Source organism: Tachypleus tridentatus, chromosome 1, assembly GCF_004210375.1.
Source record: "Tachypleus tridentatus isolate NWPU-2018 chromosome 1, ASM421037v1, whole genome shotgun sequence".
Taxonomy (NCBI): Eukaryota; Metazoa; Arthropoda; class Merostomata; order Xiphosura; family Limulidae; genus Tachypleus; species Tachypleus tridentatus.
The window spans coordinates 111210916-111230935 of NC_134825.1; the positions used below are offsets into that span (position 1 = coordinate 111210916).

Below are 20020 nucleotides of genomic sequence, written 5' to 3' on the forward strand. Positions count from 1 at the left end.
TCTCTAATATTTTTGGTAAAATATCTGTAACCCCCCCCCCATAATGCGTTACGAATTTTGTAAGACAAAAATGCAACTTTTAATGTATATTATTTAGTAACACCGAAATTATTTTTGTCCCAAACTATTACGGAGGGAACATATTGAACTGTCCAATTCATGATGACCAGAAACCCGCTTGAAGTGAAAATGTGTCCTCAAGACGGCTGGTATGGGTATTAAATGTGTCCTCAAGACGGCTGGTATGGTAATTAAATGTGTTCTCAAGACGGCTGGTATAAGTATTAAATGTGTCCTCAAGACGGCTGGTATGGTAATTAAATGTGTTCTCAAGACGGCTGGTATGGTTATTAAATGTGTCCTCAAGACAGCTGGTATGGTTATTAAATGTGTTCTCAAGACAGCTGGTATACGTATTAAATATGTCCTCAAGACGGCTGGTATGGTAATTAAATGTGTTCTCAAGACGGCTGGTATGGTTATTAAATGTGTCCTCAAGACGGCTGGTATGGTTATTAAATGTGTTCTCAAGACAGCTGGTATAAGTATTAAATGTGTCCTCAAGACGGCTGGTATGGTTATTAAATGTGTCCTCAAGACGGCTGGTGTAGGTATTAAACGTGTTCTCAAGACGGCTGGTATGGTTATTAAATGTGTTCTCAAGACGGCTGGTATGGTTAGTAAATGTGTCCTCAAGACGGCTGGTATAGGTATTAAATGTGTTCTCAAGACGGCTGGTATAGGTATTAAATGTGTTCTCAAGACGGCTGGTATAGGTATTAAATGTGTCCTCAAGACGGCTGGTATAGTTATTAAATGTGTTCTCAAGACGGCTGGTATAGGTATTAAATGTGTTATCAAGACGGCTGGTATAGGTATAAAATGTGTCCTCAAGACGGCTGGTATGGTTATTAAATGTGTCCTCAAGACGGCTGGTATGATTATTAAATGTGTTCTCAAGACGGCTGGTATGGTTATTAAATGTGTTCTCAAGACGGCTGGTATGGTTATTAAATATGTCCTCAAGACGGCTGGTATAGGTATTAAATGTGTCCTCAAGACAGCTGGTATAAGTATTAAATGTGTCCTCAAGACGGCTGGTATAGGTATTGAATGTGTTCTCAAGACGGCTGGTATAGCTATTAAATGTGTTCTCAAGACGGCTTGTATGGTTATTAAATGTGTCCTCAAGACGGCTGGTATAGATATTAAATGTGTCCTCAAGACGGCTGGTATATGTATTAAAACATCAATTAAAACAAACTACAAAGAACGTTTCGACCTTTTTAGGTCATCTTCAGGTTAACAAAGAGAGGTTGCGGTACCATAAGCAGGTCGAAATGTCGTTCAGTACTTTAATGTTTTAATTTCCGTATCAGCCGTCTTCAGAATATATTTGAAATGGCCGGTGACTGTATTATAACTTTGAAGGTGTAACTGGTGTTCTATATCACGTATTGCATATCTAATTTGCTCAGTATACTGACTGTTTATTGAAGGAGGTAATTAAAAATATAACATCATACAACGTTTCTTCATCAGAAGCAAATGGTTTACCTTTCAATATCACCTGGGTTAGAGTTTAGTTTGTTTGAAATTGACCTTTTGAACCCGCATGTTTTCCTAACATCACAGTCAAGAAGGTCTGGTTTCGTTTTGGTTTGTTTTGAATTTCGTGCAAAGCTACACGAGGGCTATCTGCGCTAGCCGTCCCTAATTTAGCAGTGTAAGACCAGAGGGAAGGCAACTAATCATCACCACGCACCGTCAACTCTTGGGCTACTCTTTTACCAACGAATAGTTGGCAACATTATAACGCCCCCACGGCTAAAAGGGCGATCATGTTTGTTGCGACAGGTATTCGAACCCGGGACCCTCGGATTACGCGTCGAGTACTTTAACCACCTGGCCATGCCGGGCCCGGACAAGAAGGACGTGTCACTCCACAACACGAGCTGTGTATTTCAGTTCACTCATTTTCTTTTTCTGACAAATGTGATTAAAAAAACAAAACGGATTCTAAATAAGAGAGAAAGAACTTGGCAACTCTTTCACGAAATACAGACATTGGCACATGTGGATCTGGATGTTTGGAAAAGTTATTTCATACAGCTGTTAACTGAATATCGGATAACAGGCTTAGAAGCTCGTGGCATTGACAGGAAGTGCGGGCTTTCTGGTTCACGCAGTCTTAGGTGTCTCGCTATCCTGACGACTTGGTAACGTGGCGTCTGAGACGGAAATACACGGCATAATTTCAGAGCCTGTTTGTAAAAACGCATGAGAGTGAATCACGTGTGTCGTTTTGTGTTCTGGATCGTTGTTAGCGGTTTGTTAGTGGAATAGTTTCACCGTTTCGAATCAACAATTAACTGGTATGACCATTATTAGTGGATCGGACATTGCTTGCGGATATGTGTGTCGATCTTGGGATAGAAGGGTCCAGGGTTCGAGACGCAATGTTGTTGTTGCATTATAAAAGTGACAGGTAATTTTGGTTTGTTTTGAACTTCGTGCAAAGCTACACGAGGGCTATCTGCGCTAGCCGTCCCTAATTTAGTAGCGTAAGACTATAGGGAAGGCAGCTAGTCATCACCACCCACCGCCAACTCTTGGGCTACTTTTATTATCAACGAATAATGGGATTGATCGTAACATTATAACGCGCCCATGGCTGAAAGGACGAGCATCTTTGGTGTGACGGGGATTCGATCCCACGACCCGTAGTCCCGTTATAGTTCTTTGTGACTGTAGAGGATACTAGCTGACTATATTTTTCTCTGGTTATTAATTCAGCCAAAATTAAAGACAGCTATATCTAAAAGTCTCTAAACTCGTGTTTTATAAGTATTCTCAGAAATGCCCCTAAAAGTTAGACACATAGTCTTTAGGTTTCAGTGATAGTGACTACTTTTAAACTAATTTAAGGTAATTGATGTTGGATAGAAAAACACCCAAACGAATTTCTTAAATAAAACCAGTGATACTTGGCAAATTACACAGGTTTACGACGGTTTTATTGTCTTAATGTTTACATTATATGCAGTAATACTTGTAGTCGGAACCCGAGAATGATATCCGTTTTTACTTTTGTTATGCTTAAAATGTTGACAACCGCTGGCTATAGATTTCTCTAGACCAATCGTGACGTGAGAGTCTTATCGATTATTCTAGGCCCCATGAAAAACACGCCGTTAGTGTATTACCGGTTAAAAGACCACATGACGTGTAATTTCTGGATTTGGTGAGAGATTTGGGCCTTCCAAAGGATTCTTTAGAAATTTTGATCTCAGATCTCGGGCTGAGAGTTCATTTTACTGGCACAGAAATCGTCAGTTTTTACCACACTTTTTGCAAGAAGGAAAACTGGTTTATGGCAACAACATTACCAATGCTAGGAGATGTAGCCAATGGACAGAGTGAGTGGTGATTGCTCATTGGTTCTCACGAAATAAGTCTTAAAATTATTATCCTTCACAGTGGTAACATGTGCATTTGTTTCTATTTCTCATTTGGTTCACTTGAAGGAATCACACGAAACTCTCGAACTTCTTAATAAAGTCAAATACCAAGAACACGATTGGCGACTTTGTTGAGACTTAAAGGAATCGAAAAGTATTGAATGTGAAAGTTTGGTTGACACAAAGAGAAGTCCTATTATGTCCACTTAAAACTGGGCTTGATTGAGCAGTTTGTAAAGGCCTTAGACAAAGATGGCGACCACTTAAAGTATATATGTGGGCAATTCTCAGTCCTTTCAGAAGAAAGCCTTAAATATGGGACTTTTGTTGGGCCTCAGATGAACAGTTCAAGAAGACAATGAGCGTAGATTGCCTTTAAAGATATTATTGATAAATGTTAGTAAACAACAAAGATCTGTATTATGAAAATATTGTCAATAACATGTTGGATAAATCCAATATGAACTTCAAGGTTCATTTCTTACTCTCACATATCGACTATTTCCCTAAACATCTCGGTGCCATCAGTGAAGAACAAGGGGAAAGACTTCATAAGACATCAGGGAAATGGAGAGGATGTAACAGGGTGTTTAGAACATTACCATGATGGCTGATTAGTGCTGGTCACAGAAACTATATGTTCCAGATGTAATACATAAAGGAAAGACCACAAGATGAACGAGGTTACGTATTTATTTTACATCAATGTTCTCCCATTTTCCTCAATTTGTTTGTATTTTGGTTAATAAACATAATAATAAAAATGTTCAGTGTGGTGAACGAAATAATAACTTGAACTGAATAAGTTTCTTTTCTTCCCGATTTAAAAAAACACACGATTATTTCTGAAAGTAACGTAGCTGAATTGTACACAATCAGTGATTAAAACCAAACAGATCTGTTGAAGCTTTAACACCCGTTGGCCTGTGAACTTTTTGAATCCAAGAAGCAGTAATTTCGTTTTGAAATTAAACAGTAAAAATATTCGATATATTTATATGTCTTGCTATTACCATTATCTATTAGTCGATCGAACTTAAAACGTTTTTGTTTTTCATTTTCTGTAGGTGAAAGTAAACGTTTTCTAACGGATTTTCAGCATGATTCAGAAAACATCGAGTTCCCTGAAGTGCCTTTGTTCACTTGTCAGAAAGAAAAGTCTAATGATAGTTACCATGACAACCATCTAGATCTACCTGTAGAATACAATGACGATCACCATGACAAATTACTAATCCTAACAACAAATTCTGGCGACGGTAACCATGAGAAAGCATTATCTCAAACAACAAAACGTGACAACAGTTACCATGACAACACGTTATCCCAACCAACTAGTATCAGCGAGGTTGAAGGGAAGTTGCTAGATTCCGAAATCGCTGTTCTTCCTGGTAAGTGTGTGTTTGTTGTTGTTTTTTAAGTGTTAGTGTTGGGTTATTTTCATGAAAGTGGCAAGAAATACTGAATATAATTTTACTGGTATCTGTGTCATATTTAAAGTGGTTTTTAAAAGTCAGCGTTTAGTTTTTAAATTCAGAAAAGGTTTGTTTAGAGTTGGTCCTTGGTTGTAAACTCTAGAAACAATGGTTTCCTTATGTTCCAAGGTTAGTTTTATAAATAAACTTTAGCGTCACTGGCTGCGGAGATAGGCCAGGATTGTATTTTTTTTTCATAAACTTCAGTGGTTAGGCCTAACATGGCCTGGTGTTTAGGGCGCTCCACTCGCAACCTGTGGGTCGCTGGCTCGAACTCCATCACTCAAAACGTTTGCCCTTTCTGCCATGGGAGCATTCTAATGTTAGGGTCAATCCCACCAATCATTGGTAGCCCAAGAGTTGAGTGATATTGACCAGTTGTATCCCCTCTAGACTTACGCTGCTAAATTAGGAATCTCTGGAATAGCTTTTTATGAAATTCAAACCAAACAAACTTGTATCGAAACTACACGTTTGTTTTGAATGAAAAACTCATTTTTGCATGTAGTTAATACGACTTGATATGAAAGTTTTAAATTTGTTTCTCACGTGGAGAAATGACACTCCTTCTTCAGGTGTAAAAGTTGAATTTATATTCGAAAGCAACGAATAACGATAATTATATGCAGTTCGAAACCATGGTTTCATATTTATTCTTCAAATAATGGGTTTACAATCTACGTCAACGTCACTGCTACCTTAAACTTACGATGCTATCAGTGGACTATCTGTGCTATGCCCACTGTGTAGCTTTGTGTTTAACAGCTACTTAGCGGGGGAGACTTTCCTTCTTTTTGTGACTTCTTGACAGACTGTGTATAAAGCCAAAGAGTTTCAAGTATCGTATGTAAATAAATGTTATGAAAATGGACATGACAACATAATGAAAACTGTGGTTTTATTTGTATGTACAGGTTTTGTGTGTACGCGAGTTCACGTTTCAGGTTATGGTGTGCTACATATAAAGTGCACGTATGTATATGTGTGTATCTGGTCAGAGAAGACTATCTCTGTAGATAATATATCATCCCATTAAGGAATTTATCTTGTTACTTATAAACATCAGAATTCATTGTTTCATCACTTAGATACTCTAGTTATTAACGACATTTTCGGCCATAAACCTAATAATATCTTAGGAGGTTTGACTAGTTTCGGATATTTCATTTAGTCCTAACATCATAAGCTAACCCAACAACTCTATGTAGTCTTAAGATAAAATAGTATATACAAAAAGGCTACAAATTTAACTGATACTTTTAATCAAAGTAACATTAAGAGACAGAACACATAAGGAAAGAAACCTAGATACGCTACAACAATAGACTGTAACGCGAAGTTTGTAGACACCACTGTGTTGATGTCTGGTTCAAGAAGCGTTAACACTCACTACAAGGGGGGGGGCAGATTTTGGTTTACTTTAGAAGGACGGTAAGCTTCTGACAGAGGGCGATAGTTACTATCATACCAATCATGCTTTCAAAAAAAGATAAGATTATTGTAATTTATTTTGAAAAAAAATCTATAATCTATTAAAGAATATATACTGAGATCGGAAACTATGACAACAGGAAGAATTTCATAACTATAGGGCGGGTGAGTCTTCAAAGGCATATCAACAAAAACTGGAGTTCTGGCCAATCAGTACCTGATCACAAGGCTGTTTTATCTATCATTATGTATACACGTGCACACACACACATTATATATATGTATGTATGTATATGTGAGAGAGGGGGGTGTTTTTTACAATACAATTCTAACGAATTGTTCGACGATCAAATTTATTAATCGTTTGCTGTTTTCAAGTTGTCTTCACGATCACTTCCATTAAGTTTCTTTAAAAACACAAGGATCCACCTTTCAGCATTAATCATCTTATCACTCAGGTTGTACCAACAACAATAATTCGCTTCAGTGCATCAAAATAATGCTAATAAAACACTCGACTCGAATCGCGCGAAAAAACAACAAAAGTCCTGTCTGTTGCACGTGCTTTCTAATAACTATACCAAGGCCACGATTCAACCTTCTGCGCCTCATACCACGTGAAACACTAAAATGGTGTTTGACGCGTTAGACTTTTACCCTGACGAAAGTGAAACTTATTTATTCTGTCCGCTTGTCTTTCTTTTGTTGATTGTTATTACAGACATGGTTTTGAAACCTGACTTCAATCTGTTATTTAAATATAGTTAAGGAACATTGTGACCTTGTCTCTTCTTAGAAGTATTAATAGATTGTTTTGTTTGTTTCTCAATTTCGCAAAAAGCTACTCGAGAGCTGTCTGTGCTAGCCATCCCTAATTTAGCAGTGTAAGATTAGAGAGAAGGTAGTCATCATAAGCACCGACCGCCAAGTCTTGGGCTACTCTTTTACCAACGAATAGTGGGATTGACCGTTACATTATAACGCCCCCACGGTTAAAAGGGCGAGCATGTTTGGTGCGACGGAGATGCGAACTCGCGAACCTCAGATTACGAGTCGCACGTCTTAACACACTTGGCCATGCCGGGCCGAACACTAATACAGTAAAACTTAATAATTTGAACCTTGTGTTAATAACGGTAATACAGTAACACTTAATAATTTGAACCTTGTGTTAATAACGGTAATACAGTAAAACTTAATAATTTGAACCTTGTGTTAATAACGGTAATACAGTAAAACTTAATAATTTAAACCTTGTATTAATAACAGTAATACAGTAAAACTTAATAATTTAAACCTTCTGTTAATAACAGTAATACAGTAAAACTTAATAATTTAAACCTTGTGTTAATAACGGCAATACAGTAAAACTTAATAATTTAAACCTTCTGTTAATAACAGTAATACAGTAAAACTTAATAATTTAAACCTTGTATTAATAACAGTAATACAGTAAAACTTAATAATTTAAACCTTGTATTAATAATAGTAATACAGTAAAACTTAATAATTTAAACCTTCTGTTAATAACAGTAATACAGTAAAACTTAATAATTTAAACCTTGTATTAATAACAGTAATACAGTAAAACTTAATAATTTAAACCTTGTATTAATAACGGTAATACAGCAAAACTTAATAATTTAAACCTTGTGTTAATAACAGTAATACAGTAAAACTTAATAATTTAAACCTTGTATTAATAATAGTAATACAGTAAAACTTAATAATTTAAACCTTCTGTTAATAACAGTAATACAGTAAAACTTAATAATTTAAACCTTGTATTAATAACAGTAATACAGTAAAACTTAATAATTTAAACCTTGTATTAATAACGGTAATACAGCAAAACTTAATAATTTAAACCTTGTGTTAATAACAGTAATACAGTAAAACTTAATAATTTAAATCTTGTGTTAATAACAGTAATACAGTAACTTAATAATTTAAACCTTGTGTTACTAACAGTAATACAGTAAAACTTAATAATTTAAACCTTGTATTAATAACAGTAATACAGTAAAACTTAATAATTTAAACCTTGTGTTAATAACAGTAATACAGTAAAACTTAATAATTTAAACCTTGTGTTAATAACGGCAATACAGTAAAACTTAATAATTTAAACCTTCTGTTAATAACAGTAATACAGTAAAACTTAATAATTTAAACCTTGTATTAATAACAGTAATACAGTAAAACTTAATAATTTAAACCTTGTATTAATAACGGTAATACAGCAAAACTTAATAATCTAAACCTTGTATTAATAACGGTAATACAGCAAAACTTAATAATTTAAACCTTGTGTTAATAACAGTAATACAGTAAAACTTAATAATTTAAACCTTGTGTTAATAACAGTAATACAGTAAAACTTAATAATTTAAACCTTTTGTTAATAACAGTAATACAGTAAAACTTAATAATTTAAACCTAGTGTTAATAACAGTAATACAGTAAAACTTAATAATTTAAACCTTGTGTTAATAACAGTAATACAGTAAAACTTAAATAATTTAAACCTTGTGTTAATAATAGTAACTCAGTAAACCTTAATTTAAACTATGTTAACAATAATAATGCAGTAGAACCTAATACTGGTAAATTACAGTGATTAATACTGTAAGACACAACAAAAAATACGCGGACCAGTACCGTATAATACGTATGTAAGATGGCTCTGTAATAAATTGTCAATCCAACTTTTATAACTAGGAATGAAAGTAAGATGGCTCTGTAATAAATCGTCTATCCAACTATTATAACTAGGAATGAAAGTAAGATGGCTCTGTAATAAATCGTCTATCCAACTATTATAACTAGGAATGGAAGTAAGATGACTCTGTAATGAATCGTCTATCCAACTATTATAACTAGGGATGAAACTAAGATGGCTCTGTAATAAATCGTCTATCCAACTATTATAACTAGGAATGGAAGTAAGATGACTCTGTAATAAATCGTCTATCCAACTATTATAACTAGGAATGAAAGTAAGATGGCTCTGTAATAAATCGTCTATCCAACTATTATAACTAGAAATGAAAGTAAGATAGTTCTGTAATAAATCGTCTATCTAACTGTTATAACTAGGAATGAAAGTAAGATGGTTCTGTAATAAATCGTCTATCCAACTATTATAATTAACATAAGCTTATCAACTGATACAGATGTGTATGAAGTGTCCAGATGTGAAAAATGTGTGACTCCCTGTTTTTTTGTTTCTATAACCATCGTTGTTACGGCTGAAGAGTCTGTTTGTGTGATTGAAGTGTAGCACGATCTATACTGTGCCCACTGTGGGTATCGAAACAGGTTTCTGTCATCGTAAGGCCGCAGACGTACTACAGTGCTACAAAGGGACATTACGATTAAAACTTAGTATGTTTGTCCAGTAGGCCTACTCGAAGTCTCAACATGACGACAAGGCTAGATAGGTAATCAGTAGATGACAATGTACATAAAGATGTATATATATAGACAACGGTGTAATTTGAGAGGCACTGGACCATAGTTACAAGATCTTTATGGATAATTTACAGGATCTCGTGACGTCACCGGCAGAAGTGTTGTCGTCATCGACTTATCCAGGTGGCAGAGGCATTCTGAAATCACAGCGTTACAGGTGGCGCTGTTGCTGATGTACCTTCATACTATTCCCAAGTAAGTTTGCTTTGCTTTCTGACATATTGTTTTTTTGCTTGTTGCTAACGTGCTTTCTCAATGTGGAAAATTCAAACGTTGAATTTCCTAATAATAGAAAAAAAAAAGTCTATTAATAATAGGAATTAATAAATCTGCAAATAAACTTTCTATCTTATTTGCACTGTGCTGATCACGGCTACCAAAACCTTGTTTTTAGCGTTACACGTCTCTTGACTTACTGCTGAACCCCCGGGGGGGTTGCTAAACTACTTTACAGGTTATTTGTTTTCAGACCATTAATAATATTAAACTAAATACAATAATTAATCAAAGTTTCCACTTTAACAATGTTTCTTTTGACATATAGTCGTTTAACCCTATTTTATTTGTATCTTGCATCTAAGGAAAGAACTGAGCTGCCGAGGGTTTTTGGTAATGGTAGACAGTCGACAAGCTAGTGATGTGTACGTTACACTGCTGGACGAAGCTTTCTGTTATATGCAGGTAGGACATCGTATTCAACTACCTGTGTGTGTTTTGTTTATTTGTGATTACCAATATTATTTATCTGCTTTTCTTTCCCTCTTTTAATTAATTTCTGTCTATTGTTTACCTGCACGTATCTCTGTTTATCTCCCTTTAGTTCAGATACTTGATTTGAATTTAGGAATGTCTAAGAAATTGTAATGTTATTGAATACATGTAAATATTTTATTTTATGTTAAGTTGGCCCTGGCATGGCCAGGTGGGTTAAGGCGTTGGACTCGTCATCTGAGGGTCGCGGGTTCGAATCCCTGTCATACCAAACATGCTCGCCCTTTCAGCCGTGGGGGCGTTATAATGTCAATACCACTATTCGTTGGTAAAAGATTAGCCCAAGAGTTGGCGGTGGGTGGTGATGACTTGCTGCCTTCCCTCTAGTCTCACACTGCTAAATTAGGGACGGCTAGCACAGATACCTTTCATGTAGGTTTGGGCGAAATTCAAATAAAAACTTTTTTTGAAATTAAGTTTAAAGGGTGCCTATCGTGTTACTCAATGTTTTCTTTCCTATTAAATCCAAATTTTATTCAAATATTAATTAAATTAACTTATTAATTAAACTTGTTTTCATCTCTAAACTGTTGTTGTAGGCAAATTTGAATAATGCTATCAACACCGTATTGATTTGGACTGAGGAAACTGAATCGGGCGTTTACTTCCCTAACAGCAAGGTTAAGGTAAGGAAATAGAAGCGGGTCGCTTACACTTCCCTAACAGCAAGGTTAAGGTAAGGAAATAGAAGCGGGTCGCTTACACTTCCCTAACAGGAAGGTTAAGGTAAGTAAATAGAAACGGGTCGCTTATACTTCCCTAACAGCAAGGTTAAGGTAAGTAAATGGAAACGGGTCGCTTACACTTCCCTAACAGCAAGGTTAAGGTAAGTAAGTAGAAACGGGTCGCTTATACTTCCCTAACAGCAAGGTTAAGGTAAGTAAGTAGAAACGGGTCGCTTATACTTCTCTAACAGCAAGTTTAAGGTAAGTAAATGGAAACGGGTCGCTTACACTTCCCTAACAGCAAGGTTAAGGTAAGTAAATAGAAACGGGTCGCTTACACTTCCCTAACAGCAAGGTTAAGGTAAGGAAATAGAAACGGGTCGCTTACACTTCCCTAACAGCAACGGTTAGTTGATAATTCCCTAACAGTGAAGCTTTCGTATGGAACTCTTAACGTACTAGTAAGCGTTCCATGAACGTTTTATTTGAATGCCTTTTGTGTTTAAAAGGATGTTAAAAAAACAAACAAACGTGAACGTTGTCTGTTTGGTTTGAACGTTTATTTATGACCTTTAGTCACGTGTTTCTGTTAATAAGCAATTATAATTTTGTCTGTCACAGCATTGGTTTAATTTAAAAATCTATTGGTGTTAGAAAATGTTAATGCAAATTCTAACCACTAAATGACTAAATATGGACACTTGTGTATTATTTAAAACTCGTGAATCTCAATCGAAACTACTGTTTTTGTGACATTTTGAAAAACAAACAACGAGGTATTTTCACTTCACAGCACAAGTTGATAACAACCGAAGAAACGCTGAATACGTTTATCAAGAAAGAACAACTGCTTCCACAGATAAATGGTAGTTACGCTTATGACCACCAGGAGTGGGTAAACTTTAGAAAGGTAATATTTAATGTATTTATTTATTTTTGTAGAATATTAAGCTGATATTTAATATTTTGCTATAACAAAACCAGACATTTTTATTTTTAATAGTATAGTTCACGTTTTTTAGTTTTTTTAAATCAATAAATTTGAATTTTTTGTTGTTTCTTTCAGTGTGTTGAGCCTTTTATCAATGGTTGTCGTATTTGTGGCCGCCACCTAGTTAGTATTATGCAAGAATTTCGAATCAGTCGTCTGCCAACCTCGGCTATTTCAGCAAATCGTTTGATCGAACAGCATAAATTGATTATTGGAAAAACTTTTCAAGATGTACAAATGCGCCATCTAGAAGAGGAAGGAGATACTATTTTAAAAGAAATAGATTCTTTCCGAAAAAACGCCCCTCATAATGCAGACTACAGGTAGGCAAATGACGTTGTACGTGCTTGTTAACTGGACGATACAGATCATTGTGAATAGTTGAATGGTTCATGCTTCTTCCACTAGGGCCTTATACACCATGCCTTACGTAACATACTTGTCACAATCATTTCGTGATATAAGTTTGCCGTATTAAGGAGCTCGAGTTCGAATCCTACCACCGAAGGTGCACGTCCTTTCAGCCGTGAGAGCATTATGTGACCCATCAGTCATACTTTGCATTGGTAAAAGAATGTCCCAAAAATTGATGGTAGGTGGCAGGGCCAGATTATTTATTAGACACAGTGCCTAGGGTCTACGAACAGAATGTGCCTGGGCTCTACGATCGTCTTGATACGGTCACTGGTCTAATGAGTCTAGTCTATCACTGGTAAATTATGGACGTCTAACGAATATGGTTTTCGTGTAGCTTTACGCGAATTTTCAACACAAAAATCAAGTTTGTTCAATTATGTTTTCCTTTTTCTTCACTTGCTGGGCACAGTTTTCGAAGTTTGATCGAATTATTTATGAAGCTGTGCAGTACATATATTTAACACAAGTTTTTGAGAAAAAAATCGTAACTTGATCTGAAGTTACTTTTTATGATTACTGGTCACAAAAAGATTTGACTTTTTCAGTTATTTTCTACAGAATTATGTGTAATGCATAATTTTGGTAACGTTTGAATAAAAATTCTCGTTTTGCCCAAAATATCTCGTAAGCCTCCATTTTTATTAAAGTACAAAGTTAGGGGCCTAGCATGCCATGACCTATTAGTTAAGGCGCTTTATTTGTAGCCGTTGGGCTTTATAAAGTGATGGTCAGTCTCATTTGTAGTTGGCAAAAAAAAAGGAACCCAAGAGTTGGCGGTTTGTGATGTTGACTGACTTCCCTCTAGTTTTTCACTTTAAAATTAAATACTGCTAACGCAGGTAGTCCTTTTATACCTTTTTGCGAAATTGAAAATAAACCAATCTACTATTAGGGTTAGAGAAACTTCCTTAAGCTTCCATTATTACCTACGGTTGCTAAATAGAACTTTCCAGTGTGACTGACTGCCCAGAAGAAATATGTCGCAAGTAACCTGCCCATTTATCATATCGCTACGTTTTTATATTTAATTTCAACTTGTCTCAGCGTGTCATTTTGTCCTATGGTGGTAGGCGCGCTGACTACGAATTACTCGCAACGTTCTAGGTTTGAGCCTGCAACACGCTGTTTAATTTAGACTGTAGGCAGAGAGTGTTGCTAAATAATTGCCTTCACTCTAGGTGGCAGTTCTAAATTAAGGACAGCAATGGCTGTGACTGAACTGTATGTTTAGTATGTGTCGCATTTTAAAGGCGCCATTCGGGTTGAAATTTCTAAATTATATACGCACATTTACATACAAAAATATAAAATTTAAATCTAGGTTTCTTTTGGTGTGGCCTGTAATTGTCTTGGTTTCAAGTTCAAGGTTGTAATTTATTAGACTAATAGAAAAATGTACCGTACAAACACAACATTTAACCTATAAAATATACTGTATTTGTCGTACAACAAGAGATATTTGATCTCTAAGCGTATGATATAATAAATTAACATTTTTCACCGTTGGATTCTAAGTCATTAGAAAAATGGGGGGACAGGCTCTCTAAAATTTCACCAAAGTAATTAACATCAGATTACTTACATGGATACTTGAAAGAAACTGGTGTTTGATGACTATCTAAATAAGTTTAATAATCTATTCTGTTGGATTCTAAGTCATTACAAAAAGTGGGGGACAGGTCCTCTCTAAAATTTCACTTAGGGTAATTATCATCAAGTTCCTTAAACAAAATAATTTTATATGGATGCTTGAAAATTATGTTTGATGGCTAGTAAATGAGTTTAATAATATCTTCTGTTGGATTCTAAGTCATTGCTAAAAGTGGGGGACAAGTCCTCTCTAAAATTTTACTTAGGGTAATTATCATCAAGTTCCTTAAACAAAATAATTTTATATGGATGCTTAAAAAATGGTGTTTGATGGCTAGTGAATGAGTTTAATAATATCTTCTGTTGGATTCTAAGTCATTGCTAAAAGTGGGGGACAGGTCCTCTCTAAAATTTCACTTAGGGTAATTATCATCAAGTTCCTTAAACAAAATAATTTTATATGGATGCTTAAAAAATAGTGTTTGATGGCTAGTGAATGAGTTTAAAAATCACTTTTGGTTTTTGCAATGTCCCTTCAGTTTATGTGTCAAATTTCAATGTATGGAACTCGAAAGTCTTGTTTTTTAAGCTAATCTAGTTTTATCTCGTTAGTACTTGTACAATGTGTTCATGGGCATTAATTACTGTTCGCTTTACTGAACGACAAAATGAACAAAGGTTTCAGACGACTTCCTCTGACCAACAAAGAAAATTATGCTGTTGAAAACTCTAACTGGTCTTTATTTGTTGTTTAGTTAATAGTCTATCCTGTTTATTTCTGAAATATGATTCATTAATTGGGTAGGGACAGTATGGACATAGGTGCTGCCCTCTACAGTGAACTGCGACGTGTAGCCAGGAAGTTAGCCAAATTACAGGAGAAACGTCTAGAGAAACTAGAGACCTACCTTCACCTCAAAACATTTGAAGAAGAGTCTAACCAGGTTCGAATTTAAATAGTTTAATCTAACAATAGCTTCAAATCATCGCGTATTTCTGGAATATTGGTGGTCACGTGATCCTGATTTTTTTCAAGTTTTTAAATAACCATATTAACCGATTTATTAATTTTTGTATAAACTTGCTTTCAAAGACATTGTGCTTTACTGAAACAATTAATAAAGCTTTAGATATTTATATCTGTAAGTTACAAACTTAAACTTCACCAACAATTAGGAGAGCTGACGGTTTGTACTTCTAAAACAATTTAAATTTAATTGTTCATTAGTTTACATTGTTTTAAAAGAAACAACAGCTCTTCTTACAATAATACTTGGAACATCTTTCTTAAATGTGTGAACGTATTATTGTTTGACATAAAGACTTATTTTATAGCTAGGCCTAATACGTCATTACATCCGTAGATCCATATACTAAGTAGGCCTAACAAGTTAGAACATACGTAGGTACTTTTATTAGCTATGCCTAATTAAATAGCTCAACTGTGTCTGTACCATTAGGTTTGTATAAAATACGTTAAATTGAACGATAACTAATATTAAGTAACAGAATAATTCTTGTATTCATTTGTTACCGGAATTTGTTCAAGAATATTAATATTTTAATGAAGTTTTACTGCGTTAATAAAACGCAGTGGAAAAATCCAAGATGGTAAGCTATTTCAAAACGTTGTTAATAAAACTTAAAAAATAAATTTTAACCCTCAGTTTTTGTGCGGAATTACAATACTAGAAACTGGATTTCGATATCCGTGGTGTCCATTGTGTAGTTTTGTGTTTAATTACAAATTTAAAAATATCACTAACAATATAGCTCTTCAGTCTGATCATATGAGCTTTCTTTATTGTTTCATATCTGAGTAACATTTAACAATAAATGACAAAATTCATTTGAAATAACAATTAGAAACAGTACCCTGTTACCTAGACGTGTCACTGGCAGATATGTTAAGACAGGAGGATTCTCTGGCCACCCCTTAAAATCTACTGTTGTGTGTAATACTTACAGTTCTAAGGCCTTAAGTTACCTGGCAGATAACTTGCAAGACTCACACGGTTACTAAGCCTAAATATATATGTTAGTTGCAGACCAATAAGAGCCGGTGTGTTACGTCATGGTTCACTTGATATATAACATGAAGAAAAATAGATAAAACGTGCAGATAACAGAAAATATCTGATATTAAGAAGGAGAAAAGTCATATCTTCTAAAGAGCACTGTCTCATCACAAGTGCCCAATGATTTAAGACTTGTTCTTCAGGAGCATCGTTCCAAGTGATAAAGAGCTTGTATTTGTATTCCAATAGAATAAAACTATAAAACACATCTCGTTGTGACAAATAGTTTAAAGTCTCAAATAAGTTAGACTAATCAAGCAAAAAACAAACAAGGAACAAAAAATACGAAATACAACTTCCCGAAACTTAAAGTTTGCATAATATTTATAAGTTATAATAAGAATTCGACTGATTTCGGAACGGTTACGTGGTTTAAAACCTTACACCACTATGCATTAGTATGTTGTCTGTCCGTCAGTCAGTTGACAGTAAAATGACTTCACATAAGGGAACTTTAACACTACAATTTGTATTGTCGTGACGTCAGTGAACGTGCCCATGACGTAAACAACAAGAATTATAATGTTTTCTACAGGCTACATCACAGTGAACTTTTAAAGCAGGAAATAATAAAATATTTTTACTGTTAATTTTGGTTTCATTTACTCTTGAAACAGAACACTTTCGCGCAAGTACATATAGTTTTTATGGTATTTAGATAAATAAATAATACAGTATTAAATAATTATTCCGTAATTCTCATATATCGTGCCATGCATGTAACTATTAAAATATTACACTTGGTAAACTTGACCGTGGCGTTTCAACTCCATTATGTCTGCAATGTACCAGACCCAGCATGACCAGGTGGTTAAGGCACTCAACTCGTAATCCGAGAGTCGCGATTTCGAATCCCAGTCGCACCAAACGTGCTCACCCTTTCAGCTTGGGGTCGTTATAATGTGACGGTCAATCCCACTATTCGTTGGTAAAAGAGTACCCTAAGAGTTGGCGGTTGGTGGTGATGACTAGTAGATGCCTTCTCTCTAGTCTTACGCTGCTACATTGGGGACGGATAGCGCAGATAGCCCTCATGTCGCTTTGCGCGAAATTCAAAACAAACGAAACCTGCCACATACCAGCTGATCTGAAGAACTCTGGTATTGTGTGAAAGGCTTCGTCAGCACCGAATGTTGACATATCTTTGTACAATCTTGTATATAAAGCCCTTGTTTTCAAACGTATTAACAACAGATATGAATATTCAAGTGTCTTATTTTTTGATAAATTTTCGTATCTTCGTTTTAAAAGAAAAGTAGAATCTACATAACAAAAACGCATAAGCCTAAATGACAAATCACTAACCCTTTATTAAACTTTGCTTTGTGTAGTGAACTACATTAAATTTACTTATAGGATTACAGCTGAATTTTTTTACACATATTGTGAACGTTATAGGAGTGACAATGAATCGTTTAGAGTGGGTAGTGTGATGTAGCTACTCTTGTTGTCCTCAGTTTCTAACATTAGGGACAGCGGCAGAAATCATTAGTTTTCCCATAGATACAAAATACAATTGTTAGTGGATTTTTTTCTATTTTTTAATTATTATTCTGTTGTTGTCAATCTTATAATGAAATTCGTGAACTGTTAGAGAGTTAGTAAAGTGGTTATAATCACACCAAGAGGAATTATCTCGAAAACCTTAAGCGTAAGTGAAGTTGAAATTCTAATGTGGGATTCTATTAACTGAACACATGTTTTAGCTACAGCATCTCGAACGCTGCAAATTTTTGTTTTTAAGTTCATTGAGTAAAAGACTCTCAGTTGTGATAAGGTGTTTTTAAAATTCATAATCCTTTCAAATCGTGCCTTCAAGAGAGAAAATAAAAGTCAGGTTGTTCGTTTGTTTTTTGCACAAAGCTACTCAAGGGCTATCTGTGCCAGCCGTCCCTAATTTAGCAGTGTAAGACTAGTCATCACCACCCACCGCCAACTCTTGGGCTATTATTTTACCAACGAATAGTGGGATTGACCGTAAAATTACAACGCCCCCACGGCTGAAAGGGCGAGCATGTTTGGCGCGACGGCGATGCGAACTCGCGACCCTCGGAATACGAGTCGCACGCCTTAACACGCTCGGCCATGCCGGGCCTAAAAATCAGGAACCGTTGGAAATTTACGTAAATATGTTGGGCCTAATGAGTCCTAACGGTTAGCACGTCGTACTACGAATTGATATATCCAGGGTTTGAACCCACACTTGAACATGGCCTGTATTTTCTCTGTGGGCGTGTTATAAAAAATATAAGGGTGACAAGGTTTAAAGAAGAGTCGTTACCTAAGCGGTGGGTGCTGCTGAGTGGTTGTATCCCTCTGAAGTGGTTTTAACCCCATGTCATTCAAGATGAGTTGTTTTTGTCGTTTTTTTTATTTCGCTCAAAGCTACTCGAGAGCCATCTGCGCTAACCACCCCTAATTTTGCAGTGTAAGACTAGAGAGAAGGCAACTAGTTATCACCACCCATCGCCAACTCTTGGACTACTCTTTCACCAACGAATAGTGGGATTAACTGTTACATTATAACGCTCCCTGGTTCAAGATGAGAACATGAAAGTCTTACGTTAATAGGGCGAGTTACAAATTTCTTGGACGTAAAAGGGAAGTAATTTGTATTTGCTTTATGTAGAAATAACCAAAACTGCATTGAAAACAAAACAGTGACATTGATAGAGACCAAGGTTTGATACCTCGGACAATGATATTTCATAATAAGTTTAAATCTGATAATGTATGAGTCGTTTCGCTTAAAGGAGAAAACTGTCTTAAATAGTATTTTTGTGGATATTTAGTAATGTAGACATCTAAAATCAGTATTTTCGATTGAAAAAAAAACGGTTTTCTACATTTCATGTGTAACTAACTTTCATTAACCGTTCCGTCCTTTGGCTATAGGTTTCCCTAGTGGAGTAGTTAGGCTTTAACACCCATAGGCTGTAAATCTAGATTAGTGTTATGGATTTAGGCGTAAAATAGGGAACACTAATGTAGTTTTTCCTCTCTTATGCTCGAGGGCTTGAAGTTCGTTCTTCATAGCGAAAATTATTTTTACAACCCGTTGAACCCACAAAAGAAATACCCTGAACTTCATATTCTGTTTCTACTGCAACTAGGACGTCAACTATGTGAAATATTACACAGTCTACTAGTTTACAATACTGTCGGTTATGTCTTTTTATAGGTAATTGAGTTTGACGTCAAGACAACCAGTTTAGTGTAAACAACATTTTTATTTGTTGTTAGAAGGTGCCGATAATCAGATAACATTGCAAAATATTAAAAGAAAAAAGAACCAGTGTGTTATGTACGTTATATTTTCGTGTTTATCTGTAAAAAATATTCGTGTGTAATATGTAATGAATTTATTAGAGTACGTATAATACTTAGCTGAGAATGTTTCATTTTATGACGTCACTTTCGTGCTCTTATAATAAATCCACAAGGTCTGATGGGGTAAATACGGACCTTAAGAGGGGGGGGGACAAATGAAAGCTGTTCTAACATAACTGTTGAAAAGAAAACATCAACAATATGGAGCCATGTTGCACTCACGCTACTGTTCATCATCTCCATGGCAACCTCTAACATCGTGTATGTGTGTGACTTTTCTGTCGTGATTAATTTAATAAAAAAGACAAATTTCTGTGGCGTGTTTTAGGACTCTGTG

The 20020-nt window shown here is 35.3% G+C and overlaps 1 protein-coding gene across 5 annotated transcripts in view; it reads left to right on the forward strand.

Moving 5' to 3' along the window:
- LOC143258442 (puratrophin-1-like) overlaps nt 1-20020 on the forward strand; it is a 135137-nt gene that overhangs the window by 54605 nt on the left and 60512 nt on the right. For 4 of the 5 annotated variants that reach the window (XM_076517386.1, XM_076517406.1, XM_076517429.1 and 1 more), the window contains 7 exons: nt 4529-4852; nt 9916-10036; nt 10423-10522; nt 11152-11238; nt 12071-12187; nt 12344-12591; nt 15081-15219. In XM_076517386.1, coding sequence (XP_076373501.1) covers nt 4529-4852; nt 9916-10036; nt 10423-10522; nt 11152-11238; nt 12071-12187; nt 12344-12591; nt 15081-15219 — 1136 coding nt within the window. The remainder of the gene's footprint in view (nt 1-4528; nt 4853-9915; nt 10037-10422; nt 10523-11151; nt 11239-12070; nt 12188-12343; nt 12592-15080; nt 15220-20020) is intronic. The other variant, XM_076517397.1, reaches the window with a different exon arrangement.